We start from the raw sequence: 24751 nt of genomic DNA, 5'->3' as shown, positions 1-24751 counted from the left end.
GATCAGCTCCTGGACGATCTCCAGACTGCCCTGCTCGGCCGCCAGCATGAGCGGCGTCTGACCGTTCTGTCAACACACACAGGTAAACAACAACGTAAAGCAAACATCGCTCAGAAATAGACACTATCTTAGAGTTAGCGCCCCGTGGCCCCGCCCACTTACGTCACTGCGTCCGTCCACCTCCTTGAAGCGGTCCAGGTGAGCCTTCATGGCGGACAGGTTCTCCTCCTCCACATAGCTGAACAGGTTCTGGATGGCCAGGGTGGTCATCTTGATGGACGTGGTGGTGTCCATGTCTGCGGTCTGTCAGTGCGCCCCCTGTGGACAGAGGACAGAATGACAACATGTCAGCACACATGTTCCTTCTCTCCGTGTTCCTCCTGTCTCTGTTTGAACACCAAACAAGGGGAGAAGGTGTTTTGCAAACATCAGACACTGCAGGTGTGTCACGCCCTTAAAAGGACTTCCTTCTAATTTAACCTTTAAGTTGTTGCTTTCTTAGATGAGAGGGAGACGCTTCAGAGAGTTCACCTTCAAATCAAGACCAGAACTGGTTTTAACATGAGGCTCTAGGTGTGTTTCCACCGCAGGACCAGGGTCTAAAATGAGTTCTGTTAGTAAAGTATTCCTGGGGGCTAAAAGACCCTGGAACTCTTGGTCGAAATGCACCTTTATGGGGGAACATTTGAGGAACTGCTTGTTGTGTCTGCTTACATGTTTTTCAGTCTGACTGTAGTTTGACCCTCAGCAGCTTCCTTAGATATCTGCTCTTTAAACTGACCTCAGATCAGCTCTGCTGGCTGCTGATATCACTTCAGTGGAGCCAGAAAGCACTGTCACCATGGAAACTACCTGTAGAGGCCACCAGCCAATCAGAACTCAGTCTCCGAGCTTCCCAGTGAATTATCTTTAACACCACTTGAGTTTATTATAATATAAATAAAGCAAAACATGTGATAAAAGTGATCAAATTAATTATGTAGCACGTCATTTTACAGCTTAACATTTTGGAAAAGACACTCTTACACACCACCAATCAAAAAAAAAAAAAAAAGAATGCTTTAAATTTAAGAATAAAAATTAAATAATTGGAAAAATAAATGAGTATTTTCCAATTATTTAATTTTTATTCTTAACATTTAAAAATGTATGTAAAAAGAAAAATCAGAGCTTTATTATTAAGGTTTATAAATGTATTTTTTTTTAATCAATGTGCAATATTTATGGTGTTACACAGATGCTGCAGAAAATTAATTGACCATTAATAATTAATTAATAACAGAGAAGGGTTGGATTTAATGTTTCACTTCTTCCCACACACACTTTTCGGTAAATAGAATTCATCATATTAGTGATAATACAATTGATTTTTTTAATAAATTAATATTTTTATTATTATTATTGTTACTATTATTATTTTGCATTGTATGTAACTTTTTTTCTTTTTTTTTTCGAAATTAATACTTTGAAATCAAATCAAATACATTATATTATTATGTATGTGATAATTTTATCTGCCAACAATAAAGGCATAAAAGGAGGAAATAATGTTACTTTTACCTTATTTAGCACATATAAAAATATATTTCACATTTTATCCCACCATCTATTTATTTAAAAAAATAATTATAATTAATATAATTATAATAATTATAATACATAAATAAATAAATAATAATAATTAAAATAATTATAATAATTATGATAAATAAACAAATAATAAAAATAAATCGAATTATAATAATTATAATTAATAAATTAATTAATACATAAATAAATAATAATTAAAATAATTATAAATAATAATTTAATTGAATAATTAATAAATAAATGGTTATAATGAAGACGCCTGTGTGGAGCTGTCAGTTAAAGCTTCGTTTATTGGCCTAATTAGCCTTTATGACAGATAGAGGAGGCGCCATCTTTAATTTTTTTGACATGTAATCCTCATATTAACGTTACACCGGTGTTATAATGTTATTTGAGCCTCAGTGACGGTATGTCTGTTATTATAACGCTCCAGTAACCTGAATAACCTTCATACTGTCAAACACTGATTTACACACAAAGAGAAACCTCCAACTCAACCGCTTTGATACAGATTCCACCGTTTTATTCAGCAGAAATAAACCGATGGATGATTTATCTTATTTTTTCATATCGATACAGAGACTGAACAAGTGTCAGTCAGTGACAGATCGATGACCCGGAGGGATGCTGACGGTGAAAATGACTGAAAATAATCAGACTTACCTTCAGAAAAAAATCAGGTTCCGTTCAGGCTGATTCGGCTTCAGTCCAGCCGGGTTTCAGGGCCTGTTACTCGGCGTGTTTGAGTGCGTTCCCTCGGCCTGTGTTCGGATGACAGCCTGTGCTCATTCTCCATCCGCAACAACAGCAGCCATCTTTGATCAGAACAACAACGAAGCTGCACACAGAGGAGCCTCCCACAGCAACGGCTGCTGCGTCAAGCCCGCGAAAATGAGGCGGTGACTTCCGCTTATTACTACCAAAATAAAAGCATCAACGAATACTACTGATTAAAATGCTCAATTTTTCCCAGAAAACTCGCTTTTTATAGTTTTTACTGCTCTTTCTAACCTTCAGAAAGATTATACTCCTCTAACAGAATTTATTTAACTTAATATAGTCTTTTTTTTCACCTACATAAGACGAAGACTACTCCTAGTATTTTATTTTGTAGGAGTTGTTGTTAAAAACCGACAACTTTGAATGCAGTTTATCAAAAAAAGGGCACATCTTTATTTTCAGAACAATATATATATTCTTATTTATTTTGAGAAGTAACTATCTGCCCCTGTGCCCCTCGAAATACATTTTGTGTCTTTAGTTTAATAAAAAAAAAAATCAGTTTCAATTTATAAATTAGGACATAAAATATAAAAAACACTGAGAGGAAGTCCCAACAAAATCAATTTACCATTAAAAGGGTGTGAACTAGCACAGCTGAAAAACTGGTTGCTGCAACCTTTGTTCTGGTTGGTGTTTTTGTCTTGATAAATGAAGTGATATCAACCGATTCCTGAATAACAACCATTGGACAAGGCTGTGAAATACAGTACACTCCAATTGCATAAAATAGCATCAAATGTGAAGCTAATTGGGATTAATTTAGTTTTGTATGTTGTTTTTATCCTGTTTGCAACCACAATCTCTGGGAAAATTGCAGCTTATCACATGAGAAATAAGCAATTACTTATCAGCACTGAAGCTGTGTCAGTTTATGAGGGTGTAAAGTTCAAACGGTGTTACCTTCCTGTTTCACTGCTCAACATTTAACCCCGCTGGAGAGCTGAATCTTTGGCGTAGATTTTAAACAGAGGATATCCAACCCTCACAAGTGTCTAAAAAGTCCAAAATGTATTGTCACTGATGCTCGCTCTGTTTTGTACCTGTGGGGTCTTTGCTGCTGCTCTCCCTGCCTTGGTTTACATGTATGCACATGAAAGGGAGGCAAGGTGTGCTCTCCCTGCCTCAGGCTTTGGCATTCCACGTAGGCACATGGAAGGGCATGGATTTCCCAGAACAGAGCCATGCTGCTAAATATAACTTAGTGCAGGTAAATAATTATTTCTCTTTGATGTGATTTGTCCAGACTGATTTATCTTTGAGTTGTTGGTGACAAGTTTATGCAGGCTACGAAGTCCTTGGATTGGGACCCGAAGCAGAGTCTTTGCAGAAGTTATAATAGAAGAATAGAAGTTGAAAATGTTGGGCTCACTTTCTGATGACACACTTCTGACAAGAGGAGCCGAATCCGAGCAGTATAAAGTTACTAACCATAGACCTTTCTGGAGTCCCTGAGCTCCCTTGTCTCGTAGGTTCCTCTGGATCTCTGCTGCTGTGGACGTGTCAGACTCCAGCTGCTACAACTACTACTATCCGTCTCCCCACTATCATCTCTCTCTCTCTCTCTTCATCTCCCTCTATCCCTCTCTCCAACACGGTCTCAGCAGATGTGTGTCTAACATGAGTCTGGTCCTGCTGGAGGTTTCTGCCTGTTAAAGGAAGTTTGTCCTTGCCGCTGATCCATTGAAAGCGTTCTTTTTTGTCTAGTACGAGACAAAATGAGACGTAATGGGACCATTTGTAAGACAATATTTTTAGCACGTTACAGTGGCAAGGAAAAAAATATATATTGTCTTACAAATGGTCCCATTACGTCTCATTTTGTCTAGTACTAGACAAAAAAGAACACTTTCAATGGATCAGTGGCAACGACAAACTTCCTTTAACAGGCAGAAACCTCCAGCAGGACCGGACTCATGTTAGACACACATCTGCTGAGACCGTCTGAGGGTTTTCATAGCTGGTGTTATTAGCAATATGTATCTGCCTGTCTTTCTCCAGCACGGTCTCAGCAGATGTGTGTCTAACATGAGTCTGGTCCTGCTGGAGGTTTCTGCCTGTTAAAGGAAGTTTGTCCTTGCCACTGTAACTTGCTAAATGCTGCAAAGTGCTCTGCTCATGGTGGATTAAGATGAGATCAGACTGAGTCCTGTCTGTAAGAGGGGACTGGATCTTATCCGGTCTTGATGTTGGGTCTTTGTTAATAATGGAACATAGAGTACGGTCTAGACCGGCTCTGTTTGGAAAGAGTCTGAAGGATTGTTGGGATTTGGCTCTTGGACAAACTTCCTTTAACAGGCAGAAAGAGATCTAGAGGAAGCTACGAGACAAGGGAGCTCAGGGACTCCAGAAAGGTCTATGGTTAGTAACTTTAAAGGGACAGGAACAGAGTACGGTCGAGATCTGCTCTGTTTGGAAAGACTCTTCAGATAATGTTTGTGGCGATTCCGCGCTTTATGAATAAAGATTGATAAAGTCCACATGGAGAAACTTCAATTTTAGAGTTTGAGTTTATTTCCTAAAATGTTGTGAAAGGTTTCCTCTTCTTCAAACGTCTTACATCAAACCACAAGTCTGTTTGGAATCACATAAATTACATAAATAACAGGTTGACAAAAAGTGACATCTACAAATGTAAACACAACACCCTCCTCAGCACTCACACACCAAGAAAGAGTTAATACTGATCCTGCAAAGGCGCTTCTTCCTTTTTCTGGTAGAAAACAAAACAAATAAGGCGACTGAGTGGAATAATCATTGGCACTTTTTTAAAACTCATCTCTATGAATACTGTGAAGTCGTGGTTTAAAGATTATAGCACAATGAGAATCTGTGAAATCAGCCTGGGAGGAATGTGGAGGTGAAAAATCTTTGAACCCTCTTTGATCATTCGTTCACTCGTTTAATGCACCGACTCGTGGCCTGATCACTCGCACACTCCCTCACTTACTCCTCCATCTTCAAATATAACTTTACTTCAACGTGCTTTCATTAAATCATTCATCTTCTTTTTCTATTCATTCACCTCCCTTTTGTTCATTCAGTCAACAGAAACTGAGTCAGGTAAACACTGAAAAGATGGCCACAACAGTTCAGGGCAGTTTGAAATGTTCCTCACGTGGGTTCTCCACATGAGGGTTCTGTATTTATATATCCTCCGTCGTCATCGCAGATTCCTCTCAATCTGCAGCCTCATCCAAGAAAACGTCCCCGTGTGTTGGTTTGTGGAGTTTGGGTCCAAACACTCTCCTGGCAGTCGTGCGTCCTCGTTGAGACAGTTTTACTAGCCTTCAAATGCAAAGACCTTCTTGTCCCCTGAATCCCTTTAATACAGTATTTTGACTCCATGACCAACGTGTGTCTGCACTCAGACTCAGAGGAAGGTCCGGATCCGCCTCCTTGTCTTTCTATACAAGTTAATGAAAATATAACAACACTGTTCTTTGTCCTCATGTGGTCTTCTCCTTCCCGCTGTAGTTGCTGTCTGTAGCCTCTAGGTGGCCTTGGACTTGGGCTGGTTCTTGGAGAAGGTTCTTCTGCTGGTCCTTTAGGCGGAGATGTCTCGGTTTGACTGGCAGTGCCACGGCAAGCAGGATGCAGCCGAAATGGAGGCTGAAGCACCAGGACCTGCACGGGGAGGGGGAAACAGGTGAGGATTAGGAGCCTGAAGTGGACCGCAGGAACTTTTCGAGGAACTTCCCTGAAGAACTAAGGATCTTATTACCCTTTTTCGACCGAGGCAGTTTCAGGGCTGGTTTGGAGCCGGCGCTCAATTGAGAACAGTTTTTCCATGTTTCAACTGTGATACCTCTTATAGGTATATGAGGAACTGAGTGAGTTTAAACAGCAGGAACCAGGGTCTAAATTAAGTTCTCTGTATTTAATCTCTCCTTTAAAAGCCCCTGCTCTCGGGGGTAGTACCTTCCAAAGTTCCAGGAACTTTGGGGGGCGGGGCCTGCAACACTGAATGTTCCTGATTGTGTTTTTATTGCACCTTGCATCCACATTAACATCACACAATCACCTGTGATTCACTTGGTTTAATACCTCCTGAACATCGGTCTTCTCTGAGCCTGATAGTGTGAAGCTCCCGGTGTTCCAGTCTGAAGAGTGACCCTGTAAACTGGAGACCTTCAGCTGAACGTGTCAGTGTTTGTGGAGTTTTTTTTATTCAAACGTCTAAATATCCTCATCAGATATTTAATGATCATCTAAAGACGTTTGTGAGGGATGCATCCGGCTGAAAGTCTCCAGTTAACAGGGTCGCTCTTTATACTGGAACACCGGTCGATCTCTGACATGGCTTTTTTAAAATGTCACTCTAGCATCAAAGTGTTCAAATATGGTTTGACTGAGTGGTTATCCAGTTTTTAGACATAGATCAAAGTGAGTCCTGGTTGCCTGGTGGACTGACCTGTAAAACTTGATGGATGGACCCACAGACAGCAGGACAAAAGGCACCACTGTGTAGCAGATGGCGATCTGAGTGGCTGCCCACGTGATGACATCATAAACCAGTTTGTGTGAGGATGATTGCAGGAAGTACGGCCGCACGTTGTGTCGAACCTGAGAGGACGAAACGGTTATTCAATAAGCTTCAGAAAATATACTGAGTCAGTGGTTTTCAGAGTTAACGTTAGCTGTTAGCTTTATATGCTAACAGTTAGTCATTGGGTTCTTAAGCTAACAGCTAATTGATGGACCAATCAGCTGAGAACTCACATTTAAGGATTAGAAGATAACAGTGAGTTAGCAGTCTCCTGAGTTAAAACTTAGCTATCAGGTTAGCTAACAGTGATTGGTGATCTTAGCTAACAGTTAGCCGTGTCAGCTCACCGCTCTGGCAGCCAGCGTGATGACGATGCCGGTGAGGAAGGTGAGGTAGTAGCCTGGATAAGCTCCATGCCACATGGCTGACAGGATGAAGGTAGCTGCTGTCGGGTGGTAGGGACATCGCTCATAGCACACCCTGTCAAACAGAGGTCAGAGGTCAGAAAGGTCACAAACACAAGTAACACTAAACAGAGGTTTTAGATCAATAACCACAATAACACAGTAACATTTATTAATACATGTGTTCACCTTTTCAGCCAATGAGCCGTCTGAATGTTCCAGTTGTCGAGGAAAACTTTGAAACTGGTGGCTAACTGAAACAGAGCAGAAGAAATCAGAGTTTAAATGTTGTTATTTAAACAGGAATATAAAACACAGTTAATGTGATGATAAATATATGTGTTCAGATAACATGTACAAGATGGGTTACATGATGGTTAGAGCTTAACCCAACCACTAGCAATTAGCCAGTTATAAAATTCTGTGAGATAATATAATAGAATGCAGTGGATTGGATTGGATTGGAACGGATTAGATTGGAATGGAATATATTGGGATTAAGTAGAATGGAATGGATTAGATTAGATTGGACTGGAGCGGAATGAAATAGAACGGAATAGATTGGAATAGAATGATCAGACTGGACTGGACTGGATTGGACTGGAATTAATGGATTGGAATTGAGTGGAATAGAATGGAGTGGAATGGAATGGATTAGATTAGATTGGACTGGAACGGAATGGAATGGAATGGAATAGATTGGAATAGAATGAGCAGATTGGGCTGGACTGGATTGGACTGAACTGGATTGGACTGGACTAGACTGGACTTGACTGGACTGGAATGAATGAACGGATTTGAATGGAATAGATTGGAATGGAATGATCAGATTGGACTGGACTGGACTGGACTGGACTGGATTGGACTGGACTGGACTGGACTGGACTGGATTGGACTGGACTGGACTGGAATTAATGGATTTGAATTGAGTGGAATAGAATGGAGTGGAATGGAATGGAATGGATTAGATTAGATTGGACTGGAACGGAATGGAATGGAATGGAATGGAATGGAATAGATTGGAACAGAATGAGCAGATTAGACTGGACTGGATTGGACTGAACTGGATTGGACTGGACTTGACTGGACTGGAATGAATGAATGGATTTGAATGGAATAGATTGGAATGGAATGATCAGATTGGACTGGACTGGGCTGGACTGGACTGGACTGGATTGGACTGGACTGGACTGGAATTAATGGATTGGAATGGAGTGGAATTGAATGGATTAGATTAGATTGGACTGGAACGGAATGGAATGGAATGGAATGGAATAGATTGGAACAGAATGAGCAGATTAGACTAGACTGGATTGGACTGAACTGGATTGGACTGGACTTGACTGGACTGGAATGAATGAATGGATTTGAATGGAATAGATTGGAATGGAATGATCAGATTGGACTGGACTGGGCTGGACTGGACTGGACTGGATTGGACTGGACTGGACTGGAATTAATGGATTGGAATGGAGTGGAATTGAATGGATTAGATTAGATTGGACTGGAATGATCAGATTGGACTGGACTGGACTGGACTGGAATGAATGGATTGGAATGGAATGGAAAGGACTGGTATAGAAAATATTCTGAAACCTCGATGTTAAGGATCCTCAGGTTGGAGATCAGGTCCCAGCGAGGAGAGCCGTCATCGTCGTAGCCGTTAAAACCGAAGCCAGCGGCGTTGTTGATGGCGTCAGCTGAGGTGAAAAAAAGACATTTAGACTAGTTAAAAACTTAAACAATGACCTCAGGTGATGTTTGGTTACTCTGAGTGATTCTGAGAGTCTTTTGTTGTTTTTAGATAACTTTTCATATTTTACCTTCATAGAAATAGAATGTGGATAGAAACATGAAAAGAAAAGAGAGAAATCTTGATCCAGGTTTCAGACACTCACCGAGCGTCCACACAAAGTAGTACTTGGGTCTGGTGGTCAGCATGGACAGGTACAGGTAGACCACCTGAGCGTAGAACGGCGTGTTGGCGATGAAGTCGTCGTCGATGTTTCGTTCGACGGGGAACACTTTACACACGGAGAGGAAGACCAGCAGGCAGAAGAAGGAGGTGGCCACTTTCCGGACTACCTCGGTCTGCAGGAACACAGGCGAGTATTTTTAGAGGATCTATTCTTCATTAAACTGACAGCAGACTGTTCAAGGTTAGAGACCCTGAGAGCATTTTGTTACATCACTAAGAGTCATGTCAGGGCTTAACAGAGAGCCTGGTCTCTGAGTGGACACATCCTCAGCATCCTTCCTGTAAATTATGAATAAACCTGCTCTGGTTTCACAACAAGAGAGAGCTTTAACGCTCTGACAGCAGGAGACGGGATGCTCATGGAGATACACAGAGAGGGTTTTATTTGTGGTCATGTGACGTACATTTGGCGAGGGCTCGCTCTGTCTCAGCTTGGCGTAGGACTTCTTGTCCTCCAGGTCTCTGTGGCGACGGGGGTCTCCCTCGATGAAGGCGATGTAGTCGTTGTAGGAGCAGGTGGGCCCCGCCAGGATCCCCATGAAGTTACAGTTATAGCTGAAGTACTCCAGCAGACTGGGCATCCTCCTGTTAGAACACATTCAGGAGAATTCACAAGTCAGAAAACAGATTCTCTCTTTGTTAAACTCTGTGATTATTCCTCCTGCTGGAGTCTGAATTCAGGATTCATCTGGTCTCTTATCAAAGGCTTGTTTTCAGAGAGGAGGTTGGTTAGCCTCAGGATAACCTCAGAGCTCAAGATGCAACTGAACACAACTTCATATTTGCATCACTTTGTCTGATTTCATGTGTCTGTGTTGGCTTTGTGTGTCACTGTGTTGCATTAAAAAGTACTCTGCTGCTGGTCTGGACTTCCACCAGATCCGGAGCAGGACTGCCGGACAGCTGGAGTCATGTGACCGAGGTTTTCCCTCTGTAATCCCTGAATCAAGGATTCTCCTCCTCCTCCTCTCCTCATCCATGTTGTCTTTCTGGTCCTCTGAAAACCTCTGACCTGTTGACTCCAGGCCTGGCTCCGCTCATCATGACTTTGGTTTGTTGTTGTAGTTAAGTGAAATACGATCTGGTGATAACACAGAGTGTTTTATTCTGAAATTCAACCGGACGTTTTCATTTTGTTTTGGTGAAACCTGACTTCCTGTCCCGCTCCATCTGCTCTGTTGAGATGCGTCTGATGCGTCGTGCTCCGGCATCCGGTACAAATAGAAACCTTATGTATCTGATCCGGAGGACTCAGACCTGCCGGATCAGAGACGCAGCCGGAACAGAACGGAATGGATCCAGTGGAAGTTAACACATTGACTAGAATAGAATCCTATCAGATCTGGAGCTGTGACGGATCAGAGATGGACCGGACACAGATCTGGTGGAATTTGGCCTTAAGCGTATTGTTCTGGTTTTTACAGATCCGCAGTCAGGACTCTATTACTCAGTTGAAACCGCATAAATTGCTGTACTTTGATGTAAAATGTATTATTATGGTGTTTAATGAAGGAGGTCTTTTGGGTATATTGGAATACAAGCAGACAGAAACAAACCTTATCGCCAAAATCTTCTGTCCCGGGGTGAGATGTTCCTCTTTTCGTGCCATGCCTGCACCAAAGAAGAAGAGCAAAACTGAAAATAAACTGCTGCAACAACAGAAAAACATCCAACTTCCAACTAATCTGAGCATCCAGACATTCTTACCATCGTGGATCTCGAAGGCCAGACTGGTGATCTTCTGTGTTATCACCATCATGGGTCTGCAGGAGGAGAACAAACAGGCTTCACTGACTGAGCTGCAGAGGTGAATTTATTACTTCAACATAACAATGATGGTTTAGATGATGTTGTGAACCCAAGCTGGGAGTCGTCTCACCCTGTGAAGTCAGCAGAGTACATGCCGTAGTCGAAGACGTACACTCGAGTGATCTGGCACAGACTCAGATAGCTGAGAGCCACCAGGAGGCAGTACCTGCAGACACAGCATGCAATAAGAGATGTTAGCGCCCCCTACAGGCTGCAGTGTTCATCACAGACGTAGCAACATGCCTTAATCTCCCTCTATCCCTCTCTCCAACACGGTCTCAGCAGATGTGTGTCTAACATGAGTCTGGTCCTGCTGGAGGTTTCTGCCTGTTTTCTACAGACTGCTATAGGCTTAGACTGCCACACTGGGATCCTGTCTTTCCCTCTCTCTCCTCTCTCTGCCTGTCTCTCACTTTAACTCTTCCTGTTCCATCAAAGTTACTAACCATAGACCTTTCTGGAGTCCCTGAGCTCCCTTGTCTCGTAGGTTCCTCTGGATCTCTGCTGCTGTGGACGTGTCAGACTCCAGCTGCTACAACTTCTACTATCCGTCTCCCCACTATCATCTCTCTCTCTCTCTCTCTTCATCTCCCTCTATCCCTCTCTCCAACACGGTCTCAGCAGATGTGTGTCTAACATGAGTCTGGTCCTGCTGGAGGTTTCTGCCTGTTAAAGGAAGTTTGTCCTTGCCACTGTAACTTGCTAAATGCTGCAAAGTGCTCTGCTCATGGTGGATTAAGATGAGATCAGACTGAGTCCTGTCTGTAAGAGGGGACTGGATCTGATCTGGTCTTGATGTTGGGTCTTTGTTAATAATAGAACATAGAGTACGGTCTAGACCTGCTCTGTTTGGAGAGAGTCTGATTGATTGATTGATGCCTGGTTCTCGTTGGGCTTGTACCGGGAACCTTCAGATCAACATCAGATATCTCTCTGCCCTGTGTACGAAGCTCTGTGACCCTCCTTAAAGACCAGGAAGTGAGCATCATTCATGACATCACCATGACATCATCACCTGACCCCTGTGGGCAGCAGTGAATCTGTAAGAACAGCAAACAAGGAGCTGACTCAGCTGTTTGTGAACACCCGGCGAAACACAGCCACAGCGTCCAGAGTCTGGGAGGAGGTCAAAGGTCACGGACCAGGAGCACATTCAAATCTGTCCCCTGAGACTCTCTTTGGACCCGGACTGAGCTACCGTTTAAACCAGCTGAGGAGTGCAGTTAACATAATGTCCCCCAAAACTGCAATATACCAAGTGTCCACTAGAGGGCGTGTCAAAGAGTGAGTCAGTCCCCACAGAGCCCAATATTAAAATGTTACATGAGTGGATTATGAGGCTGAATTTATATAACACACCTGTTTTAATTACATTAAGGATCAAAGTGATTAGTAATGAGGGGGCGTGGCCTCTTTGAGTGACAGGTGGGAGCTGCTAGCTGTCTGCTTTGGAGATTTGTTCATGTAACAGACAAATAATCTGTCTGTTCACTTTATGACAGACCGTCCAAGATATCTAACGCCGGGTTTTTTTTTTAAGTTTTATTTTTGGGGCTTTTTGGCTTTATGATAGAACAGCTGAAGAGAGACAGGAAGTGTGGGGAGTAGAGAGAGGTGGAAGACATGCAGGACATGGTAGCGGTCGGGAGTCGAACCGGCAACCCCTGCGGCGAGGACTAAAGCCTCTGTATGTGGGGCGCTTAGACCACTAGGATACCAGCGCCCCTGACGCCTGGTTGTTAAATTTGGTTGGATTCTTGTAGAAGTATTTAATTGTTTAATATGATTGCATGGTACGGGCACTTGGATGTCAAATGTAAAGGTTAATTAAGTGGTTAACACAGCCAGCACAATTATAGGGCAACCACAGGTTCCACTAAGTGAGAGAGATGCACAGATAAGTAAAAGGAAGGCCCTGAACATCACAGGTGACACGTCCCATCCTTTGCACTGCCTTTTTGAACCGCCCCCTTCAGGTCGGCGTTTTAGACTGCCACAAGCCACAAATATAATATTTACAAGAACTCTTTTGTTCCAAGAGCAATTCAATTATTAAATTCTTAGATTGCAAAATCAAACCTAACTGTTAAATTTCAATTTTACTGCAGCATCCGCCTGTCCCCCGTCCAGGGTTTACAGGGGCCTGCATCATTTTATGACTTCAATTATAGGATTTATGTACGTATGCACGTGTCTATGTGCATGCATATGTATATGCACATATATGTATGTGTATATATGTGTATACATATGTGCTCTTATGTATGTGTATGTGTATGTACATATGGATATGTTTTATATTTTTATACTAGCTCCTTAAGAATTCTGCTGGCATCATCAGGAAGAATCCCAAGCACTCTCTCTGTTCTTGTCTGAAAATGTTGTATTGTCTGTTTGTCTGTGAAGCCGAAGGCAATTTTCCACATTGTGGACAAATAAAAGTTCTAATCTAATCTAATCTAACACTATTTTATTACATGCTAGTGCTAATTAGCAGCTATCTGTGCCTGTGCTAACCACATTTGGCTTGTTAGCTTGTTCAGTCTGTGTCAGGCGTTGATATATTTGTGGTGGCCTGTGCATGCGAGTCTGTATATGATTTTATTTATAAGTTAGCACTAATTAGCAGGTATGTGGCGTGTAGGCTTTAGGTGTTAATTCAATTAAAGGCTAATAAATTAGCCTCGGCACAGGCTGTTTAGCTTTCACTGCTTATTTGGACCCACTCGTCCAAATGCGTTTACTTCTGGCTCCAAAATGACCAACAAAGCAAGTATCTAGATGCCGAACTGGAGGCTCCTGATGGGCTTAAATGATAACACAGTGGTTTAGTCCATTTATTATACAGTCTATAGATGTAATCCTGTGATAACGACATATCCGTGGCAGCTGAGCGGCTTCAAGGCTTAAAGAAGGCCATGGGATGTGAACAAACAAGTCGCTTTAACCACTCTCTTCCAGTTTATCTGAAGAGAATATACTTTGAATTAAGAAAACTGAAAAATACAGCCTCATCTTGACCCCTTCGTATCAGAGACTCAGTAACAGACCCCCTCCATCCTCATCAGGAGAGCTCTCTCTGTAATGGATCTGACTGCACTCAGAGGTTTCTCTTCTTCTCTGCTCTGATTAATGACCACAGATGCTCCACCTCCTCCTCCTCCTCCTCCTTCTTCTCCTCCTTCCTCTGGGAGTCTCTCAGCCCCATGTGAATGTGATCCTCCAAACACTGACCGCACCATCAGACGGCTCTCACTCTGAAGCGGTCTGATGATTATAACTGAATCACAGGATGAGAATGTGATGCCGGGACTTTCTGCTGCTTACTTGTGCATGTGCTCCACTCCGGTCAGGATCATGATGCCGTAGGTGAGTCCACTCTGAACCAGGAAGTGAAGGGCGTACCTGGAAACAAATGACACACAAGATTCCCCCTTCAGGTACACAAACCAGCACCCGCTTTAAATGTCACTGTGAGTGTTTTCTGTGTGTCTGCAGAGTTTGAGAGTCTTCTTACCAGCCGAAGCAGAACATAGCGAAGTAGAGCCCCAGCACGGTGGCCACCACATGCCTGATGAAGGGACTGGTTTTACTGGGATGGAGGAAGAGACGAAACCAGAATGCCGACAGCAGAGCGCAGAGCTGGCACACCACAAAGTTTACCTGGAGACAACAGAGAGGGCGAAGAAGACACACAGCTGCAGGTTAGATCACGCCACCAGAGTCGGTCGTCCAGGTGAGGTTCAGCGTTTTTTCTAACAGTGTTTCGTGTCCGTGACGTCTCCGCGGGTAAATTTAGACCCTCAGGAGATATTTATAGTCGGGGAGTGTGCCGTCCCTTAGTCAGATAACTGAACACAAACCACAGCTGCAGGAATACCTCCATGTTCAGGGAGCAGAGGGCTCCTCAGAAGGTCAAGACGCTGTCTTTATCATCTGTAAGTTCAATGACCTTTATTTAAATGTGTCCATCAGAGGGATTAACACCTCCTCAAAGATCAACATGTGGACACTGACTCCTGGGACATCACTCAAGGTGGTTTATCTGACTTGAAAAGTTTTAGAGTTTTACACAAAAGTTCACAAAAGTGTTTCCATAGGGTTGCTAAATTGCAGGAATTTTCAAAGTTGGAAACTTTCCATGGGAATAAACCAGGAATTTATTAAATTGAAGGTTGGCTCTTAAAGGTGACATATTCTGCTCTTTTTCATCAACATATATTGGTCTAAGAGGTCCCCAAAACATGTCTTTAAAGTTTATTGCTCATAAAAACACTTTGAAATCAGATTCTGGTCTGCCTGTAAACCCCTCTTTTTCAGCCCTGCTCAGAACAGGCTGTTTTCTGTGTCTGCGCCTTTAAATGAGAATGAGCTATCTGACCACGCCCCCTCAGGAAGTGGGCGTGGCCTCGGCTGTCCAGCACGTTGATCTAATGTTTACATGTTGGCTGAATATACACGGCTGCTCACAGACCCGCGTTACTTCAACCCTCTGAATCTGATCCAGAATCTGATCCTGACGGAGAGGCGCCTGCAGCAGGACCTTTCTGAAGGATTGGTCACAGATTTAGTGTTTCTTGTTGTTTTATTTGTCAGCATGTCGACGTGTGTCTTGGTACACAGCTACGAACATGTAGCTATGTGGCTATGCTAACTAGCGCTAGCACTTATCCATGATAAATAAAAATCATCCACTAGATCTTCAAATCTGCAGACGTGGGGAGTCAAAGCGACCTTTGTGTTTATTAAGACAGCCTACAACTAGCATGCCTCCCTCCTAAGCTCCTTGTTAGCACACGTGTGCAGGGAATGAAAAACGGAGGAGGGGTTGAGTTGTATTTTATACAGTCTATGGGCTGAACAAGCTCCGAGCTCTGACTTCCTGTTACAGACCGGATGGCGTTGTGACGTATGAAAAACACTGAAAACTGAAACGGTTGGTTTCACACACATTTACAGAAAGGTGGAGAAATCAGAACAGGGGCAGAATGGACTCTTTTACTTTTCAGGGGGTTTGTAGACAGGGACACAGATTTCAGGTAGAGAACCATTAAAAAGTTGATTTTGCATGATATGTCACCTTTAACATGGAACTTAAATATAGTTGGGGAAAATCTTTTATAGCATAATCCTGACTATAACAACCAGATGTCATGCAAGTACAGTTGAATATCTATCCTATTCCTCCATCACATGCACACAGCACACTGCTTACTGCAGGGCTACTGAGACCACGCCCCCTACATGCACTGTGCATTCCTCCATCACATGCACAAATGATTTCTAGAATCCTGGACCACACTTTTAAGCCCAGAGCACAAGACTATTGAAGCCACACATTTGAGCCTGTGGAGTACACAAAGCGATGATGTTATGTGGTAATGTTTAACTTCGAACTATCAATGGGTTGGGTCGGGGGGAGATGAGTAATATTTAACTCAACACTCATGTTTTTGTTCTTCAATGAAAGAATTGATTCTTCCACTTGATAAAGTTTTACTTAAAAAGGAAAAACAATCATGTGATCATCTGAATGCATCAAATGGAATGTAATTTTAAATGTGTTGCCGTAGACGTCCTCCTGCTGTGGACGATCTGGACTCCAGCTGATACGGACGTGCTGGACTCCAGCGGCAACAGCTTCTACGACTCGTCTCATCACTATCACTTCTCTCTCTTACTCCCCTCTATCTGTCTTTCCAGACCCAACTCAGTCGAGGCATGAAGGCTGTCTAACATGAGTCTGGTCCTGCTGGAGGTTTCTGCCTGTTAAAAGGAAGTTTTTCCTCACCACTGTAACTAGCTAAATACTGCGATGTGCAATGCTCATGATGGATTAAGGTGGGGTCAGACTGAGTCTTACCCGGTCTTGGTGTTGGGTCTCTGTTCATAATTTGACATAGAGTGGTCTAGACCTCCTATGTTTGTAAAAGCGTCTTGAGATAACGTTTGTTGTGATTTGGCGCTATACAAATAAAGATTGATTGATTGATTGATTGATTGATTGATTGTTATTAGTGATGGACTGTGTTGAGTAGCCTTTGTATTGTTTTAAATGCTAGTATAATTTTTTAACATTTTGTATTGTACATTCATTTACATCTTCCTGCCCAGGGACCACACATGACAATTAGCTTATAGCTAACTCTGGCTTGACAGTTTTTGTCAAATAAACTAATAAATAAATAAAATAAATCTGTTTAATTGTGTTATTTTGGATGGATGTCTGCTTATAACAAAACAAATATGCATGCTTGGATATGATACCTTTACATTAAATTACCCTCAATTCCCATACAGTCCCATTTATTCCCATGGAAAGTTTCCAATAAGGAATACTTCCAAAATTCCCCAGCTTTACTTCCTATGGAAATTTACCGGACATCTTCCCCCTCTCTGTAACCCTGTGTTTCCACCAAACTCAGAGTCTGAGCTCTCCGTCCTGCCCTGAGTTTGTCCTGACAGGCAGCGCCCACGTTACACTGAAAGTATGAAGTCCGGTCTTTGTTCAGTTCGGATAGCTTGAGGGGGTTCAGTTTCTCAGTCTGAGCCTGTTTGGGTCATTTCAGGCTGTGCAGACGGTGTTTTGTATTTCAGACGGCGACAGTGACGACCGCAGACGGAGTTTGATCGTCAGCGTAACATCTGATCCCGTGGTAAAGTGAAACAGCCGACGCTTGTTGATGTGTTGTTCATTAATAATGAACGGTGTGTAAACTGAGCGATTTACAGCCGGCTCTCCTCTGATGTTTCTCCTCCGTCTGTCTGCTCCCTGAAGAATGGAAAGGCCTGCGTTAAACACCTGAAGACGCTGGAGTTAATTAGAGACGGAGCTGTGACTAATGAGTTCCGGATGAAGGAGGAGACGACAGGAAACAACCTGCAGCTGTGAGGTCAGGGTCCAGATCTCACCAAGACACTATTCTAATAGGATTGAAATTATTAACAGAAATACAGAATACACTTTTCAGATTCAAAAAGGAAATTTTTTACACAGTTTTGTCCCAGTGAAGCAGCTGTTAGCTTAGCATAATGCTAACATCACGTCAGCTAAGTTCAATCACAACAACTATAATGTTGTAGTAATTACAAAGAGTCTAACTGCTACTAAATCTCACATGCGACTCATGCATGGTGCAGCTGGTGCTCACTAGCCAACAAAGCTAACGTTAGCATGCTAATATCTGAGCTATTTCAAGTATCATGCTATTTAGTGAACATCTGACCTGAAACTTGATTAACACTGATTAATAACGACGTCTGTGCGAAAGATTTCATATTTTATTTCACTACAATAACTCTTCAGACTGGAAATATTTAGCTAAAAAACAGTTAGCTTAGCATTTTGAGATATTTCCCTCCCAGTCTAGACTATATAAAAACTACAATCATGTTTGTCATAAGCAGTGACTGATCCATCACTTAACTCACAGCTTTTTTTATTCTATTTTAATTGTCGCTCTCAATAACAACTAGCTAAGAAGTTAGCATGTAGCGTATGTGTGCTAACTATCAAAGCTCATAGTTTTCATTCCTTTTCTGACGACCAATCTCACAGGTCCTCAGCAATCTTTTAACCGTGAAAGTGACGGATAACTTTTATGGACCTAAAGTGTAGCTAGCAGTTAGCAGTAAAAGTTGTTAGCCTAACTTGTACACTGCTAACGGTAAATTTATTGTGAGACCACCATCTTTTGCTAAACGATGCTAGGCCTGATGTTTCCTGCTAGCTGAGGAGAAGGAGGCAAGGACGACGTGCTGGTCCTGAGGTGCAAGCTAAGAAAAGACCACATGGACCTGTCCTTCCACCCACCATTATGGGGAATGTAAGATCTATCTACGATAAGGTGGACGAGCTAACCCAGCACCAGAGTAGCATCATGCTAACAGAGCTAACACCGGACATGAACGCCACATTGGAAGGATTTCACCTGCTGTGGGCGGACAGGATACAGGAGAGCAAGACTGAACTAACTGGGGAAGAAGACCAGTTCAGTCCTGGACCCTGTGGAGGTGGTGGCTGACAGGAGAATTATGGCCAAGCTGAAGTGGATGACTTTTTGTACCACAAGCTGAAACCAGAACCTTTTGAAAACCAAAACCTGGACCAAGGCCCAGGGACTCCACCAGAGACTTTTAGCCTCACGAAACATTAAAAATAATTGAACACTAAAAGAAATACTAATATTTTAATAATGTTTCAGCCTTCGTCTGTCACAGGCCTTTAGAAGTGTCCTTTAACTTTCCCCTCCATGTGCTAACCCTACCAACGCACAGATGTAGCTTCATGCTAACTCTGGTGGGCTAAGATCATATTTCACTGATGTTCATTATGCAATCCAACAAACAAACATTTTGAATAATTTTGCCACATTTATCAAACAGATACTCAAGTTATTGATCTGATATTTTAGTATGGATGTGAACTTGTCTTAGCTTAAACTTTATTTCCAAACAGTCACGTTAGCTTAAGTTTTGGTAGCGTAAAACCAGGTTTAGTCGCTGAAAGTCTGAAACGATCTGGTTGCTGATGCTGTTGACTCTCTGACTTTGGTAATAAACCACACAGACTTGGTTTCTGACTCTCCACAGGTCATGTGACCGGTCTGACTGTCTCCCAGTGAAACCAGTGGAACAGCTGATATCAGGTATTCTACACCCTCGTCCTTCACCTGATCATCTGAGTCCAGCTCACTGACCTGGGGCTCAGCCAATCAGAGCGCAGGAGGACGTCTACCTGTTACACCGCTGATAAAAAACACCCAGCAGAGACCCACCTGATACATCGCCGAGTGACATGAGAAGCAGTTTGTAATCTTCCTGCTAACTTCTATATTTTAAAGTGCTGTGTTTTTAGATCACTGTGTAACTAAGAAATACAACATTTGAGTTAAACAGAGGACAGATGCAAGTCTTAGTGTGTTTAGATTGTGATTGAGAGCTACCAATGACATTTTTTATACATCAAATTACTACAAACTACTTGAAACACTGGAAACCTGATCCTGTTGGGGCCTCTCTTGGTTTGGGGCCCCTGATCAGGAGTCACATTCACACTTTTGATTGTCTTCCCTGTAGTAAGACAGTGTTGTTGTACAGTATATGATACTCTTACTCCCCTCTATCTGTCTTTCCAGACCCAACTCAGTCGAGGCATGATGGCTGTCTAACATGAGTCTGGTCCTGCTGGAGGTTTCTGCCTGTTAAAAGGAAGTTTGTCCTCACCACTGTAACTAGCTAAATACTGCGATGTGCAATGCTCATGATGGATTAAGGTGGGGTCAGACTGAGTCTTACCCTGTCTTGGTGTTGGGTCTCTGTTCATAATTTGACATAGTGTGGTCTAGACCTGCTATGTTTGTAAAAGCGTCTTGAGATAACGTTTGTTGTGATTTGGCGCTATACAAATAAAGATTGATTGATTGACTGTGAGCTGTATAAGTCACAGTCCAATGTAGCAGGATATACTTCAGTAGGGGAGACTGGGGACATTTGCAACAAACCTCACTTGTCCAATCAGAGACAAGCAACACACAAGCACTTGTTCTGCACATGCTCAGTTGGAGTTGTAAAATAATCTGATTTTCACATGTTTTTATCTACATTTAGTCAGAATCAGAGTTTTTAGCTAACACATGATGTCAAATCATGCAGATTAGGACTGTTACAACATATTTTTACAAGTTAAAACATATAATCAGTACTATTACTTTATATTTATACTGTAAAACAACTCATTTTATTTTAAAACTATGCTTATAAAGGCAAAAAGCAACACCTAATGAGTGATTTCTTTTGTTTTAACATGTTGCAGCTGCCCCTGTGTGTGGGCTTTGTTGCAACATGTGACTTCCTGTGTTAAAATAAAAGCTATAAACAATCTATTTTACATAGTCATGTTTAAAGCTGCTGTGAGGAACTTTTGATTTATATCAATTTTGGTACCCCATTGTGGACAAAGTGATACCGCTTAGCAAAAACCTCACCCTGCTGTCTTCTAACAGCCAGATGTATCACTTAATGTGATTATTTGCCATGAGAACAGCCGAAAAAGGATGTTTCTAAAGCCAAATGTCAATCATGTGGTCTGACACCTACCCCCTCTGAGTGGTTTAAGGCATTAAAATGACAACATAGAAGGTATCAGTGTTGTTGTTTATGGTTTTGTTTGCTTTTGAAGGTCATAAAGAGGCATCAGTGTTGGTTTCAGTCTGTTTCTCAGCTGGTGAAAAACTCCTCATAGTGCCTTTAAATGTAGTGGTTAATTAGCATATAAGTGTAAGTTTATTGTGTTTAAATTTCATTACAGTGCTCTCAGTAGTTTCTGAGTATTTCAGATGAATGCACTAAATGTTGCAGCTGTCCCCGGTCTCCCCTATTTCATTCTCCTATTGAGTAATGTGATGTTATATGATCTACAATCAGGTTATTGATTGATTGTATAAGGGTTTAATGGTGTTAATAATAAATGTTATTATTTTATTGGGCCTGTGAGAAGACAGGAGCAGATTTTAACTAACACATGATGTCAAATCATGCCGATAACAACAGTTACAACATATTTTTACACGCTAAAACATATAATCAGTAATATTACTTTATAGGTATACTACATATTAATGTAAAATTTAAAAACTATGCTTATAAAGGCAAAAAGCAACACCTAATGAGTGATTTGTTTTATTTTAACATGTTGCAGCTGCCCCCATGTGTTGGCTTTGTTGCAACATGTGACTTCCTGTATTTAAATAAAAGCTACATACAATCTGTCTTACATAGTAGTGGTTAATTAGCATATAAGTGTAAGTTTATTGTGTTTAAATTTCATTACAGTGCTCTCAGTAGTTTCTGAGTATTTCAGATGAATGCACTAAATGTTGCAGCTGTCCCCGGTCTCCCCTATTTCATTCTCCTATTGAGTAATGTGATGTTATATGATCTAAATCAGGTTATTGATTGATTGTATAAGGGTTTAATGGTGTTAATAATAAATGTTATTATTTTATTGGGCCTGTGAGAAGACAGGAGCAGATTCCCCCCCTCCTCCCCTCTCCCTGTGAGAATAAAGAGGGGTATGAAGTTAATTCAGAGGTAAATAATAAGATGTATGGATGCAGAGAGCCGACGTGATTTCTGTTGCATCTGATGAATCAGTTCTTTCATGTCCATCCTACACATCCTCTCTGAACTGGCCTCAGAGCAGCAAAACCAGAACCCCGGACCGTGTTTGTGGTCTGGAATCCGCCTTCCTGTCTCCGCGAGGCCTCCATCCATTTTCCCCGACCCGTCCCCGCCTCTCTCCCCGGCCCGGAGCCTCTCTCCCCGGCCCGGAGCCTCTCTCCCCAGCCCGCAGCGTCCCTCCCTGGGCCGGGGTGGTCGCCCCTCTCCGGGCCGGGGTGGTCGCCCCTCTCCGGGCCGCGCGTGTCGCATTAAAGGCGGTGTGTGTGTGAGCCCGGAGCCCGGCTGGTCCCCGGAGGGAGGGTCTTACCTGGTCCAGGGGCAGGTTGGTGATCTCGCTGACCGGCTGCAGGAGGCTGGAGCCGGTGCAGGCCGTGGGGCGGATCTCTTCGGCGGCCATGGCTCCGGTCTGAAGCCGGGTCTGCTGCTTCTGTGTCCGGCTGCAGCGGCTCAGAGGCGGCGGCGGAGACTCCGTGATCCGCCGACGGTCTGTGTGTCTGTGTGTCCTGATGCTCCTTCCTCCTCTTCTTCTTCCTGCTCCTCCTCCTCCTCCTCCTCCTCCTCAGTCTGTCTGACTCCCCCCCTCCTCTCTCTGTGTGCCCCCTCTTTCTTCTCCCCCTCTCATCCATCTCTCTCTGTCCTTCCTCCCCTTTTTATTCCCCCTCCTCCTCCTCCTCCTCCTTTTACTCTTTTTCACTTTCTTTGCCTTTATCCTCCCACAAACCCTCCTCCTCCTCCTCCTCCTCCTCCTCTTCTCCTGTGTTTCCTCTTTGTTTCCTCTTTTCTCTTTTTTTGTTCCATCAGTGCTCTTCTTCACCCTCCATCCTCCTCCTCCTTCTAACTTTCCTTCTCTTAATCCCTTCTCCTCTCTTCCAGCTCAGAAGAGTCAAAAATGTATTAAAGCTCCTGTTGAAGGTGCTGCTGGGGGGGTAGGTGTCGGATGAAGTTGCCATTTTGTTTTTTATTTCCAACAGCGATGATTCTACATGAGTGATACCTAATACTGATATAAGAAAGCAGGATGTGATTAGTATTAAAAAACACTACAGAAAGACTGAAGACAAAGAGGAACCACTTTGTCCACAAGGGGGCGCCAATATCAACGCAAGCTGAGAGTTTCTCACAGGAGCTTTAATGGTTTTGGTTGTTCTTTTTTACATTTTGATGTTTACTTTTTCCACAATAAAAGCTTCTTAAAAATCTGCAAGTGAATCAAACTCTATAAAAGTCATGTTTGTGTGTCTGTGTGTCCTGATGCTCCTTCCTCCTCTTCTTCTTCCTCCTCCTCCTCCTCAGTCTGTCTGACTCCCCCCCCCCTCCTCTCTCTGTGCCCCCTCTTTCTTCTCCCCCTCTTATCCATCTCTCTCTGTCCTTCCTCCCCTTTTTATTCCTCCTCCTCCTCCTTTTACTCTTTTCACTTTCTTTGCCTTTATCCTCCTACAAACCCTCCTCCTCCTCCTCTCATGTGTTTCCTCTTTGTTTCCTTTTTTCTCACTTTTCTCTTTCCTTTCTCTTTTTGTTCCATCAGTGCTCTTCTTCACCCTCCATCCTCCTCCTCTTTATCCTCCTTACTTTCCTTCTCTTAATCCCTTCTCCTCTCTTCCTCCCTCTTTTCCCAAACTAACACATTTTATTTGTATCTGCTCAGTTTGTTTCAGATGTTTGGATTTAAAGCCACCTTGCAGAAAGTGTCTGTAAAGCAGACACAGTGTCAACACATGCAGAAATAAAGTGCTGAATAATGGGCTCTTTCAAAAGTTCATCACAGCTGTGAACACACGTGCTCCTCCGCTCATGAGTTGGATTATTTTCTGAGGGTGTTGAGTTGGTTTTTTGTACTTCTGTTGAATTTTCATCATTAGAAAGAAGCCTAGAGATTCAGAACAGCTCAAAAACACAGATTTATTAAAGCTCCTGTGTAAAGTGCCGTCGAGGGGGTAGGTGTCGGATGAAGTTGCCATTTTTATTTTCATTTCTGACAGCGATGATTCTGCATGACTGATACCTTATACTGATATAAGAAAGCAGGATATGATTAGTATTAAAAAACACTACAAAATGACTGAAGACAAAGAGGAACCACTTTGTCCACAAGGGGGCGCCAATATCAACGCACGCTGAGAGTTTCTCACAGGAGCTTTAATGGTTTTGGTTCTTTTTACATTTTATTACGTTTATTTTTTGGGGTTTTTCACAATAAAAGCTCCTTGAAAAATCTGCAAGCAAATCAAAATCTATAAAAGTCATGTTTGTGATTTTTCAGCATTCAAAGAGAATACAAAGGCAGAGTAAATGAGAACTACAAACCCCATGTGTGTGTGTGAGAGAGAGAGAGAGAGAGAGAGAGAGAGAGAGTTTGTTTGTGTGTGTGTGTGTGTGTGTGTGTGTGTGTGTGTGTGTGTGTGTGTGTGTGTGTGTGCGTGTGTGTGTGTTTTATAACAATGTGATGTTTTAATTGTGACCCACCAAGGGACTGCAGATGTAAATTAGCTCTAAGCTAACTGTGGTACAATGCATCAAATG

General features: G+C 42.6%; 2 protein-coding genes and 1 long non-coding RNA gene across 6 annotated transcripts in view; 1 reads left to right on the top strand and 2 right to left on the bottom strand.

Annotated features, from left to right (window-relative positions):
- Positions 1–2495, bottom strand: part of kidins220b (kinase D-interacting substrate 220b) — a 23047-nt gene extending 20552 nt beyond the window's left edge. For 2 of the 4 annotated variants that reach the window (XM_034699137.1, XM_034699136.1), the window contains exons 1-3: positions 2254–2439; positions 163–318; positions 1–66 (exon numbers count right to left, since the gene is read on the bottom strand). The exon at positions 1–66 is cut by the window's left edge and continues 33 nt beyond it. In XM_034699137.1, the coding sequence (XP_034555028.1) occupies positions 1–66; positions 163–294 (198 nt within the window). In that variant the 5' untranslated portion in view covers positions 295–318; positions 2254–2439. Of the gene's footprint in view, positions 67–162; positions 319–2253 lie in introns of all 4 variants that reach the window. The other 2 variants (XM_034699138.1, XM_034699135.1) reach the window with 2 other exon arrangements.
- A 2366-nt stretch (positions 2496–4861) lies between these two features.
- Positions 4862–22859, bottom strand: mboat2b (membrane bound O-acyltransferase domain containing 2b). The gene is made up of 13 exons (XM_034699139.1): positions 22539–22859; positions 14568–14713; positions 14378–14455; positions 11121–11216; positions 10949–11004; positions 10798–10852; positions 9646–9826; positions 9162–9354; positions 8860–8963; positions 7453–7517; positions 7207–7339; positions 6785–6936; positions 4862–5997 (listed from the first exon to the last, which is right to left on the bottom strand). The coding sequence occupies exons 1-13, from the start codon at positions 22626–22628 to the stop codon at positions 5820–5822; spliced, it is 1527 nt and encodes a 508-aa protein (XP_034555030.1). The 5' UTR covers positions 22629–22859; the 3' UTR covers positions 4862–5819.
- LOC117823873 lies at positions 17521–19754 on the top strand. The gene is made up of 3 exons (XR_004633506.1): positions 17521–17706; positions 17829–17943; positions 19643–19754. It is a non-coding gene; the product is annotated as an uncharacterized LOC117823873 (long non-coding RNA).
- Positions 22860–24751: the final 1892 nt, after the last annotated feature.

This window comes from Notolabrus celidotus, chromosome 13 (genome assembly GCF_009762535.1).
Source record: "Notolabrus celidotus isolate fNotCel1 chromosome 13, fNotCel1.pri, whole genome shotgun sequence".
NCBI classification, from domain to species: Eukaryota; Metazoa; Chordata; class Actinopteri; order Labriformes; family Labridae; genus Notolabrus; species Notolabrus celidotus.
Note: the sequence above shows the minus strand (reverse complement) of the source record. Positions and strands in the feature narration are given on the sequence as shown.